Source organism: Podarcis tiliguerta (genome assembly GCF_965153285.1).
Source record: "Podarcis tiliguerta genome assembly, chromosome: Z".
Taxonomy (NCBI): Eukaryota; Metazoa; Chordata; class Lepidosauria; order Squamata; family Lacertidae; genus Podarcis; species Podarcis tiliguerta.
The window spans coordinates 2540346-2558949 of record NC_139553.1 but is presented as its reverse complement, the minus strand read 5'-3'; the positions used below and the strand labels follow the sequence as shown (position 1 = coordinate 2558949).

Below are 18604 nucleotides of genomic sequence, written 5' to 3'. Positions count from 1 at the left end.
TTTCTCCATCAGTCACAGCTTTGGATCCAGCGTGTCTCTGGGTCTCCAGCTTCCAGTCTGCATTTTTCAGCTCATCTCCCACACACCACCCTGGCTCTTGTTCTCCTACCTAGCAGCCAGGTGAGGAGGGAGAGGAAAGACCGGCCCATCAAGCCTGGAGGGCCTCATCCCTTCATTGCACCTCTTGCAATGGAGCCCATCCTTTTGGGATGCGGATGAGGACACTGCAGTGGTCAGCCAAGGCCATCGTCTTACAAAGAAACTTCTCTGGCTAGTTCAGCAGTAGGATCCTCCAGTGGCGTAGCGTGGGAGGTGCAGGGGGGGCCGGCTGCACCGGGCACAACATCTGGGGGGCCGCTCGCACTCGCCGCCCACTGTGGAGGGGAGGGTGCCAGGCATGCGGTGCGGTGCGGAGAGAGAGCGAGGGACTATCTGGGGGAGGGACAGTGCAGCAGGGGGGGGCGCAAATAACTTGCCTTGCCCCGGGTGCTGACAACCCACGCTACGCCACTGGGATCCTCTCTTTGAATCTAACGCGCCCCAGGTACAGGATCCTAAGAATCGGAAGGGACTCGTGGCATCATCCAGACTCACCTCCCAAACCCACAACATCATGTTACTATCCCACACAAAAGCCTTATTAGCTGAGCCCCAGTTCTTTTGAGCTGATTCCTAAATTTCCTCCTCTCCCTTCTTCTTGTTTTCGTAAATAATTTTTTATTGATTTTCACAATTGAATTCCACATTTAATCACAATAGTACTTTTTTTTCTACCCTAACCCGCAAATTCACAAATACCTTTTTCAAAACCTTATCTTTGAGGTTCTTTAGACCTCATGACTTCCCTCCATTCCCTCTTCTTGGTTCTTTATATAGACAAAATTATTCTGCATTTCCATATTCATGCTTAGCTAATTATTATTTCTCTTAATTTATCCAAATTTCTACTGATTGCAAGGAGTTTAGTCAAGTCCTACTGATGTTTCAACCTATTTGCAATACCTTGCAATCGAACAATAAACATTTCCCATTCCTTTTCCTAACTTTAGAATCATAGAATAGAATCATAGAATCATAGAGTTGGAAGAGACCACAAGGGCCATCGAGTCCAACCCCCTTCCAAGCAGGAAACACCATCAGAGCACTCCTGACATATGGTTGTCAAGCCTCTGCTTAAAGACCTCCAAAGAAGGAGACTCCACCACACTCCTTGGCAGCAAATTCCACTGTCGAAAAGCTCTTACTGTCAGGAAGTTCTTCCTAATGTTTAGGTGGAATCTTCTTTCTTGTAGTTTGGATCCATTGCTCCGTGTCCGCTTCTCTGGAGCAGCAGAAAACAACCTTTCTCCCTCCTCTATGTGACATCCTTTTCTATATTTGAACATGGCTATCATATCACCCCTTAACCTCCTCTTCTCCAGGCTAAACATGCCCAGCTCCCTTAGCCGTTCCTCATAAGGCATCGTTTCCAGGCCTTTGACCATTTTGGTTGCCCTCCTCTGGACACGTTCCAGTTTGTCAGTGTCCTTCTTGAACTGTGGTGCCCAGAACTGGACACAGTACTCCAGGTGAGGTCTGACCAGAGCAGAATACAGTGGCACTATTACTTCCCTTGATCTAGATGCTATACTCCTATTTACTTTAGCATACTTAAATTTCACCGGAAGGCGACTATCTGTTGAGTCAGATTTTAAATCCTGCTCCCCTTCCTCCCAGGCTTTTCTCAGTCTCAGAGGCTGTAGTTTCAGCCTTGTTCTAACTCTCAAGGCACCCACAACTGATTCCTGCCTGTCCCCCAAACCATCCACCTGTACGCTAGGCATCTCCGGCTCTTTCTTCATATCAGATCCTTGCATGGCCACCTATTCCGCTTCTGTTTCCTTTGTCGATGGTTCTATCTTAATAATCAGTTCTGTCATCATTTCAGTATTTTTATCCATTCGAATTTGTCTGTTGGATTTTCTAAATTTTCCTTCATCTCTTTTATCAGCTGTCTTTTCAATTCTGAAAAAAGCTCCACCCATTCAAAATGGGGCTTATGTCCTGTTCGGAGACCCTTCTGTCTGAACTTAAAGTCATCAAAGGTCATCAAGCAGCACTTTCTCAGTAAACAACTTTTCCTGTACTTCCCCACCCTCCTAACCCTTTCCCCTCCAGCTGCATTACCTAGTAAAGGACCCCTGGCCATTAAGTCCAGTCATGACCGACTCTGGGGTTGTGTTCTCATCTCTCTCTATAAGCTGAGGGAGCCGGCATTTGACCGCAGACAGCTTCCGGGTCATGTGGCCAGCATGACTAAGCCACTTCTGGCGAACCAGAACAGCGCACGGAAATGCCGTTTACCTTCCCACCAGAGCAGTACCTATCTACTTGCACTTTGATGTGCTTTCAAACTGCTAGGTTGGCAGGAGCAGAAACCGAGCAATGGGCTCACCCCGTCGCAGGGATTCGAACCACCAACTTTCTGATCGGCAAGTCCTAGGCTCTGTGGTTTAACCCATAGCACCACCTGCATCCCTTATTACCTAGTACATTTATACAATTTAACATAAAGTCCACGTTTCAAATTAATTTTAGATTTTACAGATATTTACTTTAAAAAGAAAACAAAGAGCAGTGTGTCCAAAAAGAATTCAGCTTAATTATACAGGGGAGAGTACTTGCTTCTTATTAGACCTATTTTCTTAAAATGTCTCAGAATGATGTGAGAGATTGCAAGCAGTTAAAAATCCTTTTGATTTCCTCCTTTGAAGGGGTTTCCAACAGATACAGTCCTTCCAAAATTCCAGCCTCTTGCTTTTTTCACTTCCACTTTAGAGTTACAGTTTGTCTTTAGAAAAACAAGTTCAGACTTCTATAAGTCACTGCAACCCAGATATATAATTCCATACATTCCCCCAACAGAGTGAAGAATAAGTTTTTTCCAGGTTTTCTCTGCTTGGTTCGAATTCACCAAGGGCTGTTGTTCAAAGTCAAGTCCACAATTGTAAATCTGATAAGTCAGTAACTCCAATAAAAAGCAATAAAGAATGGGTTTCAGTTGTTTTTACTCCAACTTCCCCATCAGCAGACAGTATCCATAAGAATCATAAAGAAAGAATTAGTAGTAGTAGAAGAAGAAGAAGAAGAGGAGGTGGAGGAGGAGGAGTTTGGATTTGATATCCCGCTTTATCACTACCCGAAGGAGTCTCAAAGCGGCTAACATTCTCCTTTCCCTTCCTCCCCCACAACAAACACTCTGTGAGGTGAGTGGGGCTGAGAGGCTTCAGAGAAGTGTGACTGGCCCAAGGTCACCCAGCAGCTGCATGTGGAGGAGCGGGGAAGCGAACCCAGTTCACCAGATTACGAGCCCACCGCTCTTAACCACTACACCACACTAACCTTTTCACTTGCAAATTGTTTCCATGAAGTGATAGTTACCAATAAGATGGGGATGGACTTCCTTTTTACTCCTCCGTCTGGTGCCGAATTCCACCTAATTAATTCTGAAAGTAAATCTTATTTACCTTTCCATCAGCTTAGTAGTAATTTTTGGAAGATCTCTTCTTCAGGCTTGAGCTGACGCTTCATTCCCACGGAGTTGCAATACTGCCATGACTGCAGGCTCGATCGCCGCTTTCTCCCCCCCCCCCATACTTTCCAGCACAAAAGGAGTTTTGGGGTTGCAGGAGAGCCCTTTTGTCTTGTTGTTTTCTTCTAAAACACTTTTTCATGGAGGATAAGGCTGTCAGTTGGTTTTAGCCAAAATGCCTATGCTCTGCCTCCACGGCCAGAGGTAGCAGTGCTTGGGAACCACGGTTGCTGGAAACAGGAGGGGAGAGATCTCTTGTGCTCCAATTGGCTTGTGAGCTTCCCACAGGCATCTGGTTGACTGCTGTGAGAACAGGATGATGGACTAGTTAAGCCACTGGCCTGATCCAGCAGGGGTCATCTGGTGTTCTTCTACTTCCAGGGCTGTTGGGCATGCTGTGTCAGGAGCTCAGCCTACACTCGAGCAGGACCCGTCATGTGATAGACAAAAATCCCATGACTGCAATCATGGAGCAGGAATTCTAACATGCTGCCTGCTGGAGCAGCGAGACCCCAACCAACCACCCAAATTTAGATTTGGTCACAATCTAAATTTGCATCTAGCTGGCATCCATCTGTCAGCAGGCAGATGCGTATAAGACATACAAGGGTTGCGTATAAGACATTAATCATCATTAGATAGAGGGAACACAGACAGGCATGGAGACTTCCTTAGTAAACAATCTATAGTGCTTGATATAGTGGTGAGACTCAGAGAACGTACAGAGTGCATTTTACATTCCAGGGTGATAAGGAGAGGATGTATACAGATAGATAGGAAGGTCAGGGCATGATGACGCACTTAACATTCCAGGCTAGCTGGTGCCAGGGTGGTTGAGAAAGGAATGTACAGAAAGGCGACTACTCAGCATCATCTCCAGATAACTATGCAGCATCTCCCCCTTTCTTTTCTTATGTACGAGGTTTTACTATACGATTGCAGGCAGGGTACAGATGAAGACAAAAAATGAGCTATCTAGTCCTGTTCTCACAGTGGCTGACTAGATGCAAGGATCCTGCTTGCTGGTTTCCCACAAGCATCTAGTCAGCCACTGTGAGAACAGGACTAGATAGCTCATTGGCCTCATCCAGCTAATGGCTCTTCCTACCTTCATAAGCTTCATCTGCCTGGATGAACAAGGACTGACCTTGCCAGCCTAATGCTTTGCAGATGAGCATCAGGCTGGTAAAGGCTATGCAAGATAAACAAACTGTATCAGACAATCAGTTCTTCTTCTTACATTATGATGTTCCCTAAACAAACCTTCACTTCAAAGCCACTCTGTTGTGTTCCTCTGTAAACACCGGCTGGAGGGATTGGGGCTTAATCTGTTTGGCCTTCCCAGGTGACAGCAGGGCTCAGCTAACATGGAAACCGTGATCCAAGGTGCCTGAAGCAGCTCAGCCAAAAAGCAAGAGGTAGGAGGATGAGAGAGACAGGTGTGGAGGTGTAGGTCCCGCCCTGTGGAACGCCTTCTCATCAGATGTCAAGGAAATAAGCAGCTATCTTTTCATTTATTTATTTATTTATTTATTTATTTATTTATTTATTTATTTAAAGGTAAAGGGACCCCTTACCATTAGGTCCAGTCGCAGACAACTCTGGGGTTGTGGCGCTCATCTCGCTTTATTGGCTGAGGGAGCCGGCATACAGCTTCCGGGTCATGTGGCCAGCATGACTAAGCCACTTCTGGCGAACCAGAGCAGCGCACAGAAACACCGTTTACCTTCCCGCCAGAGCAGTACCTATTTATCTACTTGCACTTTGACATGCTTTTGAACTGCTAGGTTGGCAGGAGCTGGGACCGAGCAACAGGAGCTCACCCCGTCATTGCGGGAATTCAAACCGCCGACCTTCCGATCGGCAAGTCCTATGCTCTGTGGTTTAACCCACAGTGCCACCCGTGTCCCAATGTTTAAATTAGCACATGGGAATTTGTGCCCTGGATCTGTGCCCCACCTAGGCTTTTGAGGACCTAGCAATGACCCCAGGTCTGTGTTTGGGTGTGTGTCAGCTGTATCCAAAGGGACAGGACAAATGCCTCAAACCTCTTCTTATGTCCGCCTCTGCTTGCGTCCATTTCGCCCAACGTCCACAGCAAATCCAGAAGTACCCAGCAGGTTTGCCACCTTTCACATATTCGCAGGAGCGGTGATCACCGTTCCCGCCTGTGCAGAAGCGGTGATTGCCGTTCATACATGCTCAGAAGCAGGCAATTGCTGCCCACACCTGCACACAATGGCATCTCTCCCAGCGACCCGTTTCGACCTCCAGACGGACCTCCAGAACGGATTATGGTCACAGGTAGAGGTTCCACTGTACTGAATCAGACCACAATACCTTTGCACTTTAAGGGATTAGCTCTGCAAATGAACAGGCAATTGCAAAGAACTGTGTGCCTCCTGAGCATGGGCAGATTGCACTTTCTCCCCACTGAGTAACCAAAATCAGCTGCTGCGTACATGGCATTAAAGAGAATACTGTTCAGATCAGTGTGTGGGATTTGCATGCAATCTTGAGCAACCCAATTTTTTAAAAGCAAAAGTAAGCAGCCAAGCCAAAGGCAGATGGGGAAATGTTTGGAGGGGCAATCTATCAGTTCTTAAAGTGCCTGAGCCCTTAGGCCAAAAAGGGAAAGGGTGGGCCTTGTGGGGGAGGGGGAGGGAGGCACGTGTGGAAGATTCAAGGGCACCCTGAAGGTTGCTCCCTGTCCCCATCCACCTGTATTTCCTTTCACCTTGTTGAGGCATCTGCAGATCTGCCGCTTTTAATGTAACACTTCTCAAACCAGGGAGCTTAATTACTGGTCTCTAATTAATGACTGTCTTAAAAGGTGATTGTCAAGCAAGGTGAGGGAAGAGGGCAGCTTGGTGTGAGGAAACGTCTGGAAATTGCCCGCTGTCTCTCTATGTCTAGAGCTTCCATAATCGTTATGCGCTGCAAGTCAGTTATATTTAATGCTTTAAAAGCCATCAATTGCCCCACCCTGAGCTAATGAACAAATGAAATGTAAATATGATACAGAACCTCATTGCCCATCCTCTTTTGAGGCTGTCAAAGGGCGAAAACAATTTGACTCAGGTAAGATATATTGGCATTTATTTGGTTTTGTTGTGCCAGTTTAACTGTCATGGCTGCCCGCAAAGAATCCTGGGAACTGTGGTCCGGCAGGGGTCCTACCCAGCCTTATTTGGAAAGATGGCTACTCCTTGTTGAGAGGGAATGTCAGTCAAGCAATGCTGTCTGCATAGCTGCCTTGCAATTTGCGGTGCCAGCCTAAGGCATGTTTACTTCGAAGCAAGGTTCACCGTGTGGAGTGGGATTTCCTTCCTTGTAAGAGATTGGCTCTCTGGTTTGCATTAAATCTAAGAACACTGAATGCCCAATTATACCTCAGGGACAAACATAATCATCATTATCCACAGAAACTCAGAGCAGGGCTTTTAGTGCATCTGCCCCTGTTCTGTGGAATGGCATTCCTCTTTGAGGTTCCCTAGGGGCCCACAATCTGCACTTTCCAGGAACAGTTGAAGACGGTCTTTTCAGTTCCAACAAGCTTTTCCAGCTGAGTGTGTCTTTTTCACAAGTGTGCACTTGTTGGAGTTAAATGTACTGGTCGCTTTCCGGCACTGAACTGTTTCAAATTATCCTGTGTGTAAACCACCTTGAGACTGGTGCTTTAGAAATCCATTGCAATAATAGCAGTAATAATATCTGCAGTTGCTGTTGAGCCTTCTGTATAGCTGATGCTTTACATAGGTGCCTTTGTGTTAAGATCAGTGCAGAAGACTCTGCCGGTTGTTCCTGCAGTGAATGGAGGGCACACTACAGGGTTCTGCAGAAGAGACTGATGAGTTGAGTACTTACATAACCTATTTTAATATGTTGGTTTTGTCTTTACCCCTAAAATTATATATATATATATATATATATATATATATATATATATATATATATATATATATATATATAAAATGTAAACTGCCTTGTGACCATTTCTGGTGAAGCGTGGTATAGAAATATCTTAATTAATAAATGACCTCTGTCCCTGAGCCCAAGGAGCTTACAGTCTAAAATAGGCATTGGGTGAGCTGGCATTAAAATGGGAATGAGGCATATTGCTGGAGGGAGAGAGGTCTCCTGGTGGCTCTTTGGAAATGGTAGCTAGATTGAATTGCTGTGTTCAGAGGCACCGTATCACACACATACACAAATACCTACTGGCTGTTGAAGTTATATTTATTGGGCATTGAGGGAGGCACAGAGGGGGCTGGACTGGAGAGCCCTTTGGCTTGGCCTAGCAGGGGTCTACTTATATTATTATTATTATTATTATTATTATTATTATTATTATATGGTAGTCAGGAATGGAACATCCATGTGAAGTGGCAGTCTACCCTTGAGGACCAGATGGTGCTGGGGGTGCAGGGAAGAGGGATGCTGCCTCTATGTTTTGCTTGTTGGCTTCCTGGAGCCAGGCCACTCTGGACTTGATGGACCTATAGGACTTACATCTTCCTTATTAAGATCTAGGGAATTGTTTAGCATCACTGGGTTTGCAGAAGAGGCAAAGTTCACCCGGAAGAGCTAGCTCATTTTCTGGAGTTCATAATAATAATAATAATAATAATAATAATAATGTTTTATTTATACCCCCACCCTCCCCGGCCAAGACCGGGCTCAGGGCGGCTAACACCAGGTATAAAAACAACTGATTAAAATACAACTTAAAAACAAGATTAAGTACAACATTAAAATGCAGCCTCATTTCAGTAGAAACTCAAATCAAAAACTTTTGGGGGATGAAAACATCAAGTCTTCACCAAGGCCAACTATCCAGACTGGTCCTACATGGGCCAGAAAAAAGCCAGGGAAGTCCCCAAATAGGAGTTCCATCACAGAAGGAGAAAGGAAAGAGGGGGAGGGGATCAAGTTGATTCCAAGCCGAAGGCCAGGCGGAACAACTCTGTCTTACAGGCCCTGCGGAAAGAAATCAGATCCTGCAGGGCCCTGGTCTCATGAGATAGAGCGTTCCACCAGGCGGGGCCAGTGCTGAAAAGGCCCTGGCTCTGGTTGAGGCTAATCTGACTTCCTTAGGGCCCGGGACCTTAGGGTGTTGCTATTTATGGACCTTAATGTTCTCCGTGGAGCAGACCGGGAGAAGCGGTCCCGTAGGTACGAGGGTCCTAGGCTGTGAGCACAAGCTTCCCATTCTCCTGTCCCATTATGATAATATCAAGCCTGTGGCTCATTGAGCACAATGCAGCCCCGATTGCTGAATGTTCTGGGTTTTGGTGCCTGCTTAGGCTGCTGATAGGGACGGGGGGGAGCAGGACAAGAAATGGGGGAGCGGGCATTGCTGTCCTGTGCAGGCCACAAGGTGTGGCTGGGGAGCTGCCTCCAGCTCAGTGAACCACGTGCCGCATTGGCTGACTTCGCATGAAGCAGGCATGCCTTCTTTTGCAGACAGTTAGTGGACAATATAATCAGATGGCAATTTGCCTCTACTTCACACACACTTGGATCATTTTCGAGTCACAGAAGCAAAGGCTTCTGGGAACACAGATTTTCCCCATTGTGAGCTCGGAGTCGGAGACAGGTTTTTAACAAGGCACCCCTCTGGCAGTACACAGCCACCCTCCGCCAGTGCTGCCGCCTGTGCCAAGGAAATAAACCAGGACAGCCTTGGAGGCAAAATGCAGTCAGTGGGTCTCATTTGTAAGCAGAAGCATGTCTGCTGGAACCGTGCTTGCATAAACAAAAGCGGCCAACTTTCTAGAAGCCTGCAGCAATTGCTGTGCGTTTGCGTTTGCGCGCGTGTGTGTGGAGAATGCTTCTGCTCTGACTGTGGGATTGTAGTACAAGATGCACACCTTCGCTCCTCCCGCGGGGCGCGCCCAGGGCAGCGTCTCCACCTCCCGGGGCGGAGCGCAGGCGGCGGAGAGCAGGCGGCGGAGCCAGCCGGGCAGTTCGCGCGCAGCAGCACCGCGGCCGGAGGGACTTAGCGCGCGATGCCCACGGCACCCCCGACACCCTCGGCCCCTGCCGGGCCGGCCGCGCCCCCCTGTCCCGCTCCCAGCAGCAGCGGAGGTCCCGTCGGCTCCGGAGACGCCCAGAACAAGCCCTGGAAGAATATGGGGTACATGGTGCAATGTTCGCCCTGTGTGGTTTCTCTTCGCATGCGCTGCCCCTGGGTCCAGCTGGCGGGCCATGCAGGCAACTTCAGAGCCGCGGGTTTTGGCCGCATCCTGAAGAAGTACTGCCCCGGCGAGCAGCAATGCCTGGAGCGCCTGGCGTGCGACGCGCTGCAGCCCTACGTCCCGGCCTATTATGGGGTGGTGGAGCGCGATGGGGAGACCTACATCCAGATGGAGGACCTGCTGTCCGGCTTTGACAAGCCCTCCATCATGGACTGCAAGATGGGAGTCAGGACGTACCTGGAGGAGGAGCTGGAGAAGGCGAGGCAGCAGCCCTGTCCGCGCAAAGACCTGTACGACAAGATGGTGGCCGTGGACCCGGCGGCTCCCACGGCAGAAGAGCATGCGCAGAGCGCCATCCTGAAGCCCCGCTACATGCAGTGGAGGGAGACCCTCAGCTCCACCACCACGCTGGGCTTCCGCATCGAAGGCATCAAGAAAGCGGACGGCACCTCCAACACCAGCTTCAAGAAGACCCGCCAGCCGGAGGAGGTGACCCAGGCCTTCTGGGACTTTGTGAACGGAGACAGGAAAGTCCTGGCCAGCTACCTGGAGCGACTGCAGCAAGTCAGGCTGGCGCTCGAGCAGTCTGAGTTCTTCAAGACACACGAGGTAGTGGGCAGCTCTCTTCTCTTCGTCCACGACCAGAGGGGTCTGGCGCGGGTGTGGATGATCGACTTTGGCAAGACGGTGCCGCTGCCCGAGAAGCAGACCCTGACTCACCGCCTGCCCTGGCAGGAAGGCAACCGCGAGGACGGCTACCTCTGGGGCCTGGACAACCTCATCGCCATCTGGGAGAAGATGTTGGTGGAGTGAGCCAGGAAGATGCAGCCGACACGTCGAGTGGGGTCCGTCTTGGCCCCCGGAACTCTGCTGTTTAATTTATTAAGCCAGATATGCTACTGGAACCAGGGGGATACAGGCCCCCTGAAGAAACTGGAAGAGCACCAGGGGCCTTTCGGAAGGGGCCAACTGATTTTTGCACCGCTAAGTTTATTTATTGGCGTGGCGGATGTGGTGGAACCCCCCCCCCCCCGATTGCCGTTCTGCACGTGGTGGACAGTAAAGACTTCCATGGGCCAAGACAGAGAGATCACCAGGGGTGTTGGGACTGAGTTTGGGATGTGGGGTTATTGGGGTGCCTGGTTTAGGGTCAAGACTTTGAACCACAGTGCTGGCCGTGCCCATTTCCCAAATGTCGGGAGAGACTGGAAAGCGGTCGGGAGAGACTGGCTGAGCCACAGCCTGGAGGCCTCGGTCAAGCGAAATACTTGTGTTTCTCTTCAGGGTTTGGGGAGTAAAGAGAAACTTGTTCCCTCCGACTTTGACTGTTAACTTTCCTGGTGCCCAGATAACTCTGCCAAGGCAAAAAGGAGCAGTTTGTTGCTTTTACAACCTGATGCACCAAAGGGGTTGGGGGGAGAACACCTTCCCCAATCGCTGCAGAAATAAATAGTGGAGTTCCACTGCTTTGGCAGGGGCAGGCTGCCTATTTTTTTGGGTGCTGAATTTGGGTTACTTTTAACAAGCAGAAACCAGCGGGTAGGATCTCCCTGGGTGTGTGGTTTTTTTTAATGGTGGTTGGGAGGGGATTGTGGCTGTCCTTCGTCCTGCCAGAGAAGGGAGCTGCTCCTCTGTATTTGAATGTATGTGTTTTTATATGTATTTCTGTATTTGTATTTCTGTATTTCTGCATATGTATGTGTTTTTATATGTGTTTCTGTATTTGAATGTATGTGTTTTTATATGTAAAAAAGTTTTTCTTTTTTTAAGGGACATAAAGAATTACAAGTGGGGGGGGGGGAGATGCACAACTTGGTTTCAAAACATTTCTACTCAAAATGAATGCGCTGAGAACCAAAGAAGAGAGAGAACCAAATGCTGGACTGGGCGAATGGCCCATCTGGTCCTGCACCCTGTTCTCACAGTCGCCAACCAGATGCCTCCCCCCCCCCCCCGGGAATCCTGCAAGGAGGACGTGAGCCCAAGAGTTTCTCCCCTCCTGTAGCTTCTGGCAGCTGGCATTCAGAAGCATTGCAGCCTCTGACCTAGGGAGGCAGAGCACAGCCGTAGCGGCTTGTGTCCATTCATAGCTTTGAATGTACACAGAGGCTTTGCACTCAGCGTACATGGTCCAATCTGTTACCTTGCCATACATTAGCCTTCTCCTCCTTTCTTCCACCTTGGAACTAAAAGTGGGGTATGTGTGGTTCCCCACTTACCAGTCCCAGACCTGCTTAGCTTCAGCAAAGTGGTGGTCTCAGATGCCTTTGGACCACCACCCTGCGACCTTGCCAGGAAGAGCAGCAGAAGCGGGCGCACAATAATTTTTTATTTATTTAAAACTGTGTTGAGGCAGCCTTTCACTGCTGAAAATTACAGGGCAGTTTAGAAAAGAAAACCAGCACATTATAAAGCATAAACTATAAAGCGTTGCATACTAAGGATCAGTGCCTATAATTTTTACTAACTAAGTGTTTGTGCGGGGTGGGTATTATTCATTCGTCTTTATTTTTGTTTCATTATGTATTTTGTGTCCTCATTTTGTAAGCTTTTGTTGTGAACGGTCCTATGATCTTCAGGTGAAAGGTGGAGGAAAAATTTAATAAAGGTTGTTGTGTGTTTTAATCAGTTCCCCGGCAATGATTTTAATTTTTTGGAATGATTTAAATAGTTTTTAACTGTTATAAATAATTTCAGTGCTTGATTCTCTGGCAAACTACTTTGAGGTTTTCATTTGTTTGTTTGTTTTTACAATCAAGCAATGTGTAAATTTTATGAAACAGATAAAAGAAATTATCCAACAGGGCCACTGCACAAAGCCTTCCTTCAAATATCCACAAGATCTCTTATAGATGTGGCATGATTGAAAGGGCCTTCTCAGATGGCCTCAGCAAAGGGTCTATTCGGGTGCTCTCTCAGGTAGCATAGCCCTAAGATGTTCAAAGCATTAGAAGTCTATTAGCTCACAGCTAATTGCATGCATTTCCTTCAGCATTGGTGTGATACGCACACAGCAAGGTGTTCCACCAAGATACCCACCAGCAAGGAGAGGTATTGACCTACTGTAGCAATGGGAGGTCAGCAATTCCTGGTTCTCTAGGGAAGACAGTGAGGCCAGCAAAGGCAAAAGTCAGCACCTTGGAGAGATACCCAGGTCTGAGTTCAAGGCCATAGACAGTGCTCCCATAGCTGAGGCCAGGCATCCAAGTTGTTTCAGCAAGGTCCTGGAGCAACTTGGGTTCTATAGCAGGACTAAACATTAGGAAGAACTTCCTGGTGGCAAGAGCTGTTTGACAGTGGAACAGGAAAGTGATTGACTCTCCTTTATTTGAAGTTTCTAAATAGAGGTTGGGTGGCCATCTGTCAGGGATTCCTGCATTACAGGGAGCTGGACTAGATGGCCCTTGATGGGCCCTTTCCATTCTACAGATATATGGTTCTATGACTAAGGTAAAGGGACCATTAGGTCCAGTCGCGGACGACTCTGGGGTTGTGGTGCTCATCTCGCTTTACTGGCCAAGGGAGCCGGCGTACAGCTTCTGGGTCATGTGGCCAGCATGACTAAGCCGCTTCTGGCGAACCAGAGCAGCGCACGGAAACGCCGTTTACCTCCCCACCGGAGCGGTACCTATTTATCTACTTGCACTTTGACGTGCTTTTGAGCTGCTAGGTTGGCAGGAGCTGGGACCGAGCAATGGGAGCTCACCCCGTCACATGATTTGAACCGCCAACCTTCTGATCGGCAAGTCCTAGGCTATGTGGTTTAACCCACAGCGCAACCCGCATCCCAACAGGAGGCAATGATGGAGGTTTGGACAAACTCATGGAGGAGGAGATGAGCCACAGTTACTGTGCTTTGCCTCCGTGGTCAAGAGGCAGTGAGGCTTCTGAATACCAGATGCAGGAAAACACAGGAGAGGAGACCTGCTCTTGTGCAAGGATCCTGCTTGCTGGTTTCCCACAAGCATCTAGTCAGCCACTGTGAGAACAGGACTAGATAGCACATTGGCCTGATCCAGCTAATGGCTCTTCCTACCTTCATAAGCTTCATCTGCCTGGATGAACAAGGACTGACCTTGCCAGCCTAATGCTTTGCGGATGAGCATCAGGCTGGTAAAGGCTATGCGAGATAAACAAACTGTATCGGACAATCAGTTGTTCTTCTTACATTATGATGTTCCCTAAACAAACCTTCACTCCAAAGCCACTCTGTTGTGTTCCTCTCTAAACACCGGCTGGAGGGATTGGGGCTTAATCTGTTTGGCCTTCGCAGGTGACAGCAGGGCTCAGCTAACATGGAAACCATGATCCAAGGTGCCTGAAGCAGCTCAGCCAAAAAGCAAGGGGAGGGAGAATGAGAGAGACAGGTGTGAAGGTGTAGGTCCCGCCCTGTGGAACGCCTTCTCATCAGATGTCAAGGAAATAAGCAGCTATCTTATTTTTTATTTATTTCTTATTTATAAAGGTAAAGGGACCCCTGACAGTTAGGTCCAATCGCGGACAACTCTGGGGTTGTGGCGCTCATCTTGCTTTATTGGCCAAGGGAGCCAGCATACAGCTTCCGGGTCATGTGGCCAGCATGACTAAGCCACTTCTGGCGAACCAAAGCAGCACACAGAAACGCCGTTTACCTCCCCGCCGGAGCGGTACCTATTTATCTACTTGCACTTTGTGCTTTCAAACTGCTAGGTTGGCAGGAGCAGGGACCGCGCAACGGGAGCTCACCCCGTCGCGGGGATTCGAACTCCTGGCCTTCTGATTGGCAAGTCCTAGGCTCTGTGGTTTAACTCACACGCCACCCGCATCCCGTTCTATGTCTAACTAATCACTAACCAGAAGTTCCACTCCCTGAGTGCTTCCTCCTGGCCATTTAGAGAGCTGATGCCATCTGCAGCCATTGGTTCCTTGGAGTTAATGAGGTTTCCAGCTGAGGAGATCTTTCCTTGCTCCCTCAAGGGGTCTGTGGAGCAACCATCAGGTTCTGGCAGCAGAGGCGTCTCCTTGGAGGAGAGGAGGTAGACTTTGCTGCCTGCCAACATAGAAGGACACAGGTGGTGTGTGACTCCATCTCCTTTTTGGAGCTGTGTTTGCTGGAAGACCCTGCCTTTGAGAAGTTGGGTTCCAAAATGTGTTTGTGCCCTTTTCATTTGTTCCCTCCCTGATGCCCAGTTTCCCAGCAGCTTAAAATTAAATCAAGTGATGCCAGACTCTCCCCTCCCCCCCACCCAAACTGGGCAAAATGTTTGAGGCATCACCTCAGTTGGAAGGCATCCAACAGAAAAGATCAAGGCTGCCCCGAGCAGCTATATGCAAATGGCGCTGCTATAATTGGCTCTCTGTGTCTTGCAATTAGCCACGAAACAGATATCTGCCATCCCTGACCTTTCCCTATGCTAGGAAGGCCATTGTTTGGCTGTCTTGCTTAATTGCAAAAATGTAGCCTCGCATCACGGAGGCAGATGACTCCCCCCGTGTTGTTGGCCGTAATTTGATGAGACATTGCGACAAGGGAAGGCGTCTCCTACCAAAAGCACAAAACTAATAAAGCATGAAGTGGTGGTAGCGGGTTCCACACACACACACACCCACACCCAGGTACTCATAGAAAAGAAGAGGGAGAAACATTAATTTCATGTCCCGTCTCTCTGATATTTGCTCTTGCAAACGTTTGAGTATGTGGCTCTGCCCTTTGAGGAATGCAGAAGCTTATGGAGTTGCTGCAAAAGGTCTGGTCCTAAACGGCCTCGGTCCAGTATACCTGAAGGAGCGTCTCCATCCCCATCGTTCTGCCCAGACACTGAGGTCCAGCACCGAGGGCCTTCTGACGGTTCCCTCACTGCGAGAAGCCAAGTTACAGGGAACTAGGCAGAGGGCCTTCTCGGTGGTGGCACCAGTCCTGTGGAACGCCCTCCCACCAGATGTCAAAGAGAAGAACAACTACCAGACTTTTAGAAGACATCTGAAGGCAGCCCTGTTTAGGGAAGCTTTTAATGTTTGATGTATTACAGTATTTTAATATTTTTTTGGAAGCCGCCCAGAGTGGCTGGGAAGCCCAACCAGATGGGCGGGGTATAAATAATAAATTATTATTATTATTATTATTATTATTATTATTATTATTATTATTACTTCAGGACTAGTCCCTTGAGCAGGGCCAGAATGGGTAGAGCCAGTGTCCCAGACATCACAGATTTATCTTTCAGTCGGCTTGCTGGATGAAATGGCCCTCCTGCTTTCCGTCTTAGCCAGCCCAGATGCCTCCTACTTTTTGCTCAAGGGGGCTTACATGGTTCTTCCCCCACCCTGTATAATACCTACAGCAACCCTGTGAAGCAGGTTAGGCTGAGATGCAGGTGACTGTTCCAGAAGGTGTGTGTCAGGGAACTGCCATCGGGGCCAGAAGGAGAGGGAGGGCTCCAGAGGGATTCCGGAGAGCGTCCCGGGAGGGAGAGAAGCAGCACATCTTCTGGGGAAGGAAATCAGCGTAGCACCAGTCGAGAAGGGGGGCAGATGGGGGAATCGGCGAGGTGGCTCCAAGACTCCTCGCCGGGGACCAGTGGGGAGAGCACGGGTCCTCTGATGCCCACACCCTCCCTGCGCAGAAGGCTTCCACGCAGGGAGAGTAGGCGGAGACTAAGCAGCAAAGAACTTTTATGCTGGAAGAAGTTCAAGAAACGCCACTGACGGATTCTGCCAGCGATTGAGACAGCCACGGGCGAGTGGCTGTCCAGACAGAAAGGGTTCACTCAGGCAACCCACCCAGGTGTGGCGCCAATTTATGCACGAGCAACCCCTAGAACCATTACAGTGTGTTTTATGGCTGAGTGGGGGGGGGATTTGAACCCTGGTCTCCCCCAGGTCCTAGTCCAACACACAAACCAATATCCAAACTGGCTATTAACCCCCGCTCCCCCCAATGTTTGCCCCCTGCCCACTCCAATACAGAGCTGATACACTGAGGTAGACTGCCCCTGAACATGGAGGGCTCCATTCACATAACCGCTGCTAGCAGTCAGCAAAAACTGGGGTTTTTTGTGGTTGATTTTTGTTTTTGTTTTTTGCACGTTTTATGATAACTAGCTCCCTGGCATCTCACACTTTGGTGACTATATCTGTCCGGTCTTGTTTGGCCTTATTCCTGAAGGAGTAGATGCTAGCAGGGAGGGCTTGTTTAGATCCTGGTGACATCTAGATTCCTGTTTGTCTTCTTGACAAACCCACACTGTGCAACAAACACTCCTGCCACAGCAGGGAACACAGTCTGTTGTGACAATGTCTGTCTACGGATGATGGCTGTAGAACAAAGACATGGCTACCCCCTTCAGAGTTAACAACCCAGGTATTAAACCAACCCCCAGACTTTGCAACAAGCTTCTACTTACCATGTTCACTGCGTAATAGGGATGGATGGCAAGCATGGTGCCCTGCAGGCCTTGTTGGACTACAACCCCCATCAGCCCCCATCTAGTATGCCCAAAGCCAGGGAAGGCAGGAATTGGAGTCTGGAATCGTATGTCTTCTGTCCTAAGATATTGGTGCATGCATATGGCTGCTCAGGGCAGACTTGATCCTTTTGGTTGGCTGACCTCCAACTGAGGTGATGCCTCAGCCATTCTGCCCAGTTTGGGTGTGGGGAGTTCTGACTTATAGGAAGGAGCATTCATGTATACCTGAAGGAGGTATATCGGTCCTGTATACCTGAAGGAGCATCTCCACCCCCATCGTTCTGGCTGGACACTGAGATCCAGCGCCGAGGGCCTTCTGGCGGTTCCCTCCCTGCGAGAAGTGAGATTACAGGGAACCAGACAGAGGGCCTTCTTGGTAGTGGAACGCCATCCCTTCAGATGTGAAGGAAATAAACAACTATCCTATCTTTAAAAGACACCTGAAGGCAGCCCTGTTTAGGGAAGGTTTTAATTTAATGCTGAGCTCTTGGTACAGCAAACTAAATATGACATAATAGGCATCACTGAAACCTGGTGGGATAAGTCCCACGATTGGAATGTAATAATGGAGGGATACAATCTATTTCAGAGAAACAGACCAGATAAGAAAGGAGGAGGAGTGGCGTTATATGTCAGGGATGTGTATACCTGTGAAGAGATCCAAGATTTAGAACCTCAAAGCCAAAGTGAGAGCATTTGGGTCAAAATTAAGGGAGAGAAGAATAACAGTGACCTCATTGTGGGAGTTTACTATAGATCCCCAAGCCAAACGGAGGACATAGATGATGCCTTCCTGGAACAGATGGCCAAGAATGCAAAAGGAAGGGAGATAGTAGTAATGGGGGACTTCAATTACCCAGATATTTGTTGGATGTCAAACTCAGCCAAGAGCATAAGGTCAAACAGATTCCTCACTGGCCTTGCAGACAACTTCATTGTCCAGAAAGTGGGAGAAGCAACAAAAGGAACAGCCATTTTAGATCTGGTCCTAACCAATGTTGATGACCTGGTTAGTGGGGTAGAAGTGGAAGGATCATTAGGCGCGAGTGATCATGCTCTTCTGAAGTTTACTATACAGCAGAAAGGAGCAGCCAAGCATACTAGGACTCAATTTCTTGACTTTAAGAAAGCCGACTTCATAAAATTTAGGGAAGTTCTGGGTGAGATCCCATGGTCAGTAATACTAAAAGGAAAGGGAGTTCATGATGGCTGGGAGTTTGTTAAGAGGGAGATAGTAAAAGCCCAACTTCAGGCAATACCAATGAGACGGAAACATGGAAGGTGCCTAAAGAAGCCAGGGTGGCTATCTAAAGAACTTTTAACTGAGTTAAGATTAAAAAAGGATGTGTACAAAAAATGGAAAAGGGGGGAAACCACCAAAGAGGAAT

General features: G+C 48.5%; 2 protein-coding genes across 11 annotated transcripts in view; both read left to right on the top strand.

Moving 5' to 3' along the window:
- DAB2IP (DAB2 interacting protein) overlaps positions 1-18604 on the top strand; it is a 312170-nt gene that overhangs the window by 137735 nt on the left and 155831 nt on the right. The window lies entirely within an intron of this gene.
- On the top strand, positions 9562-11910 carry LOC310669303 (inositol-trisphosphate 3-kinase C-like). Its single transcript, XM_083423164.1, has one exon. The coding sequence runs from the start codon at positions 9583-9585 to the stop codon at positions 10582-10584; it is 1002 nt and encodes a 333-aa protein (XP_083279290.1). The 5' UTR covers positions 9562-9582; the 3' UTR covers positions 10585-11910.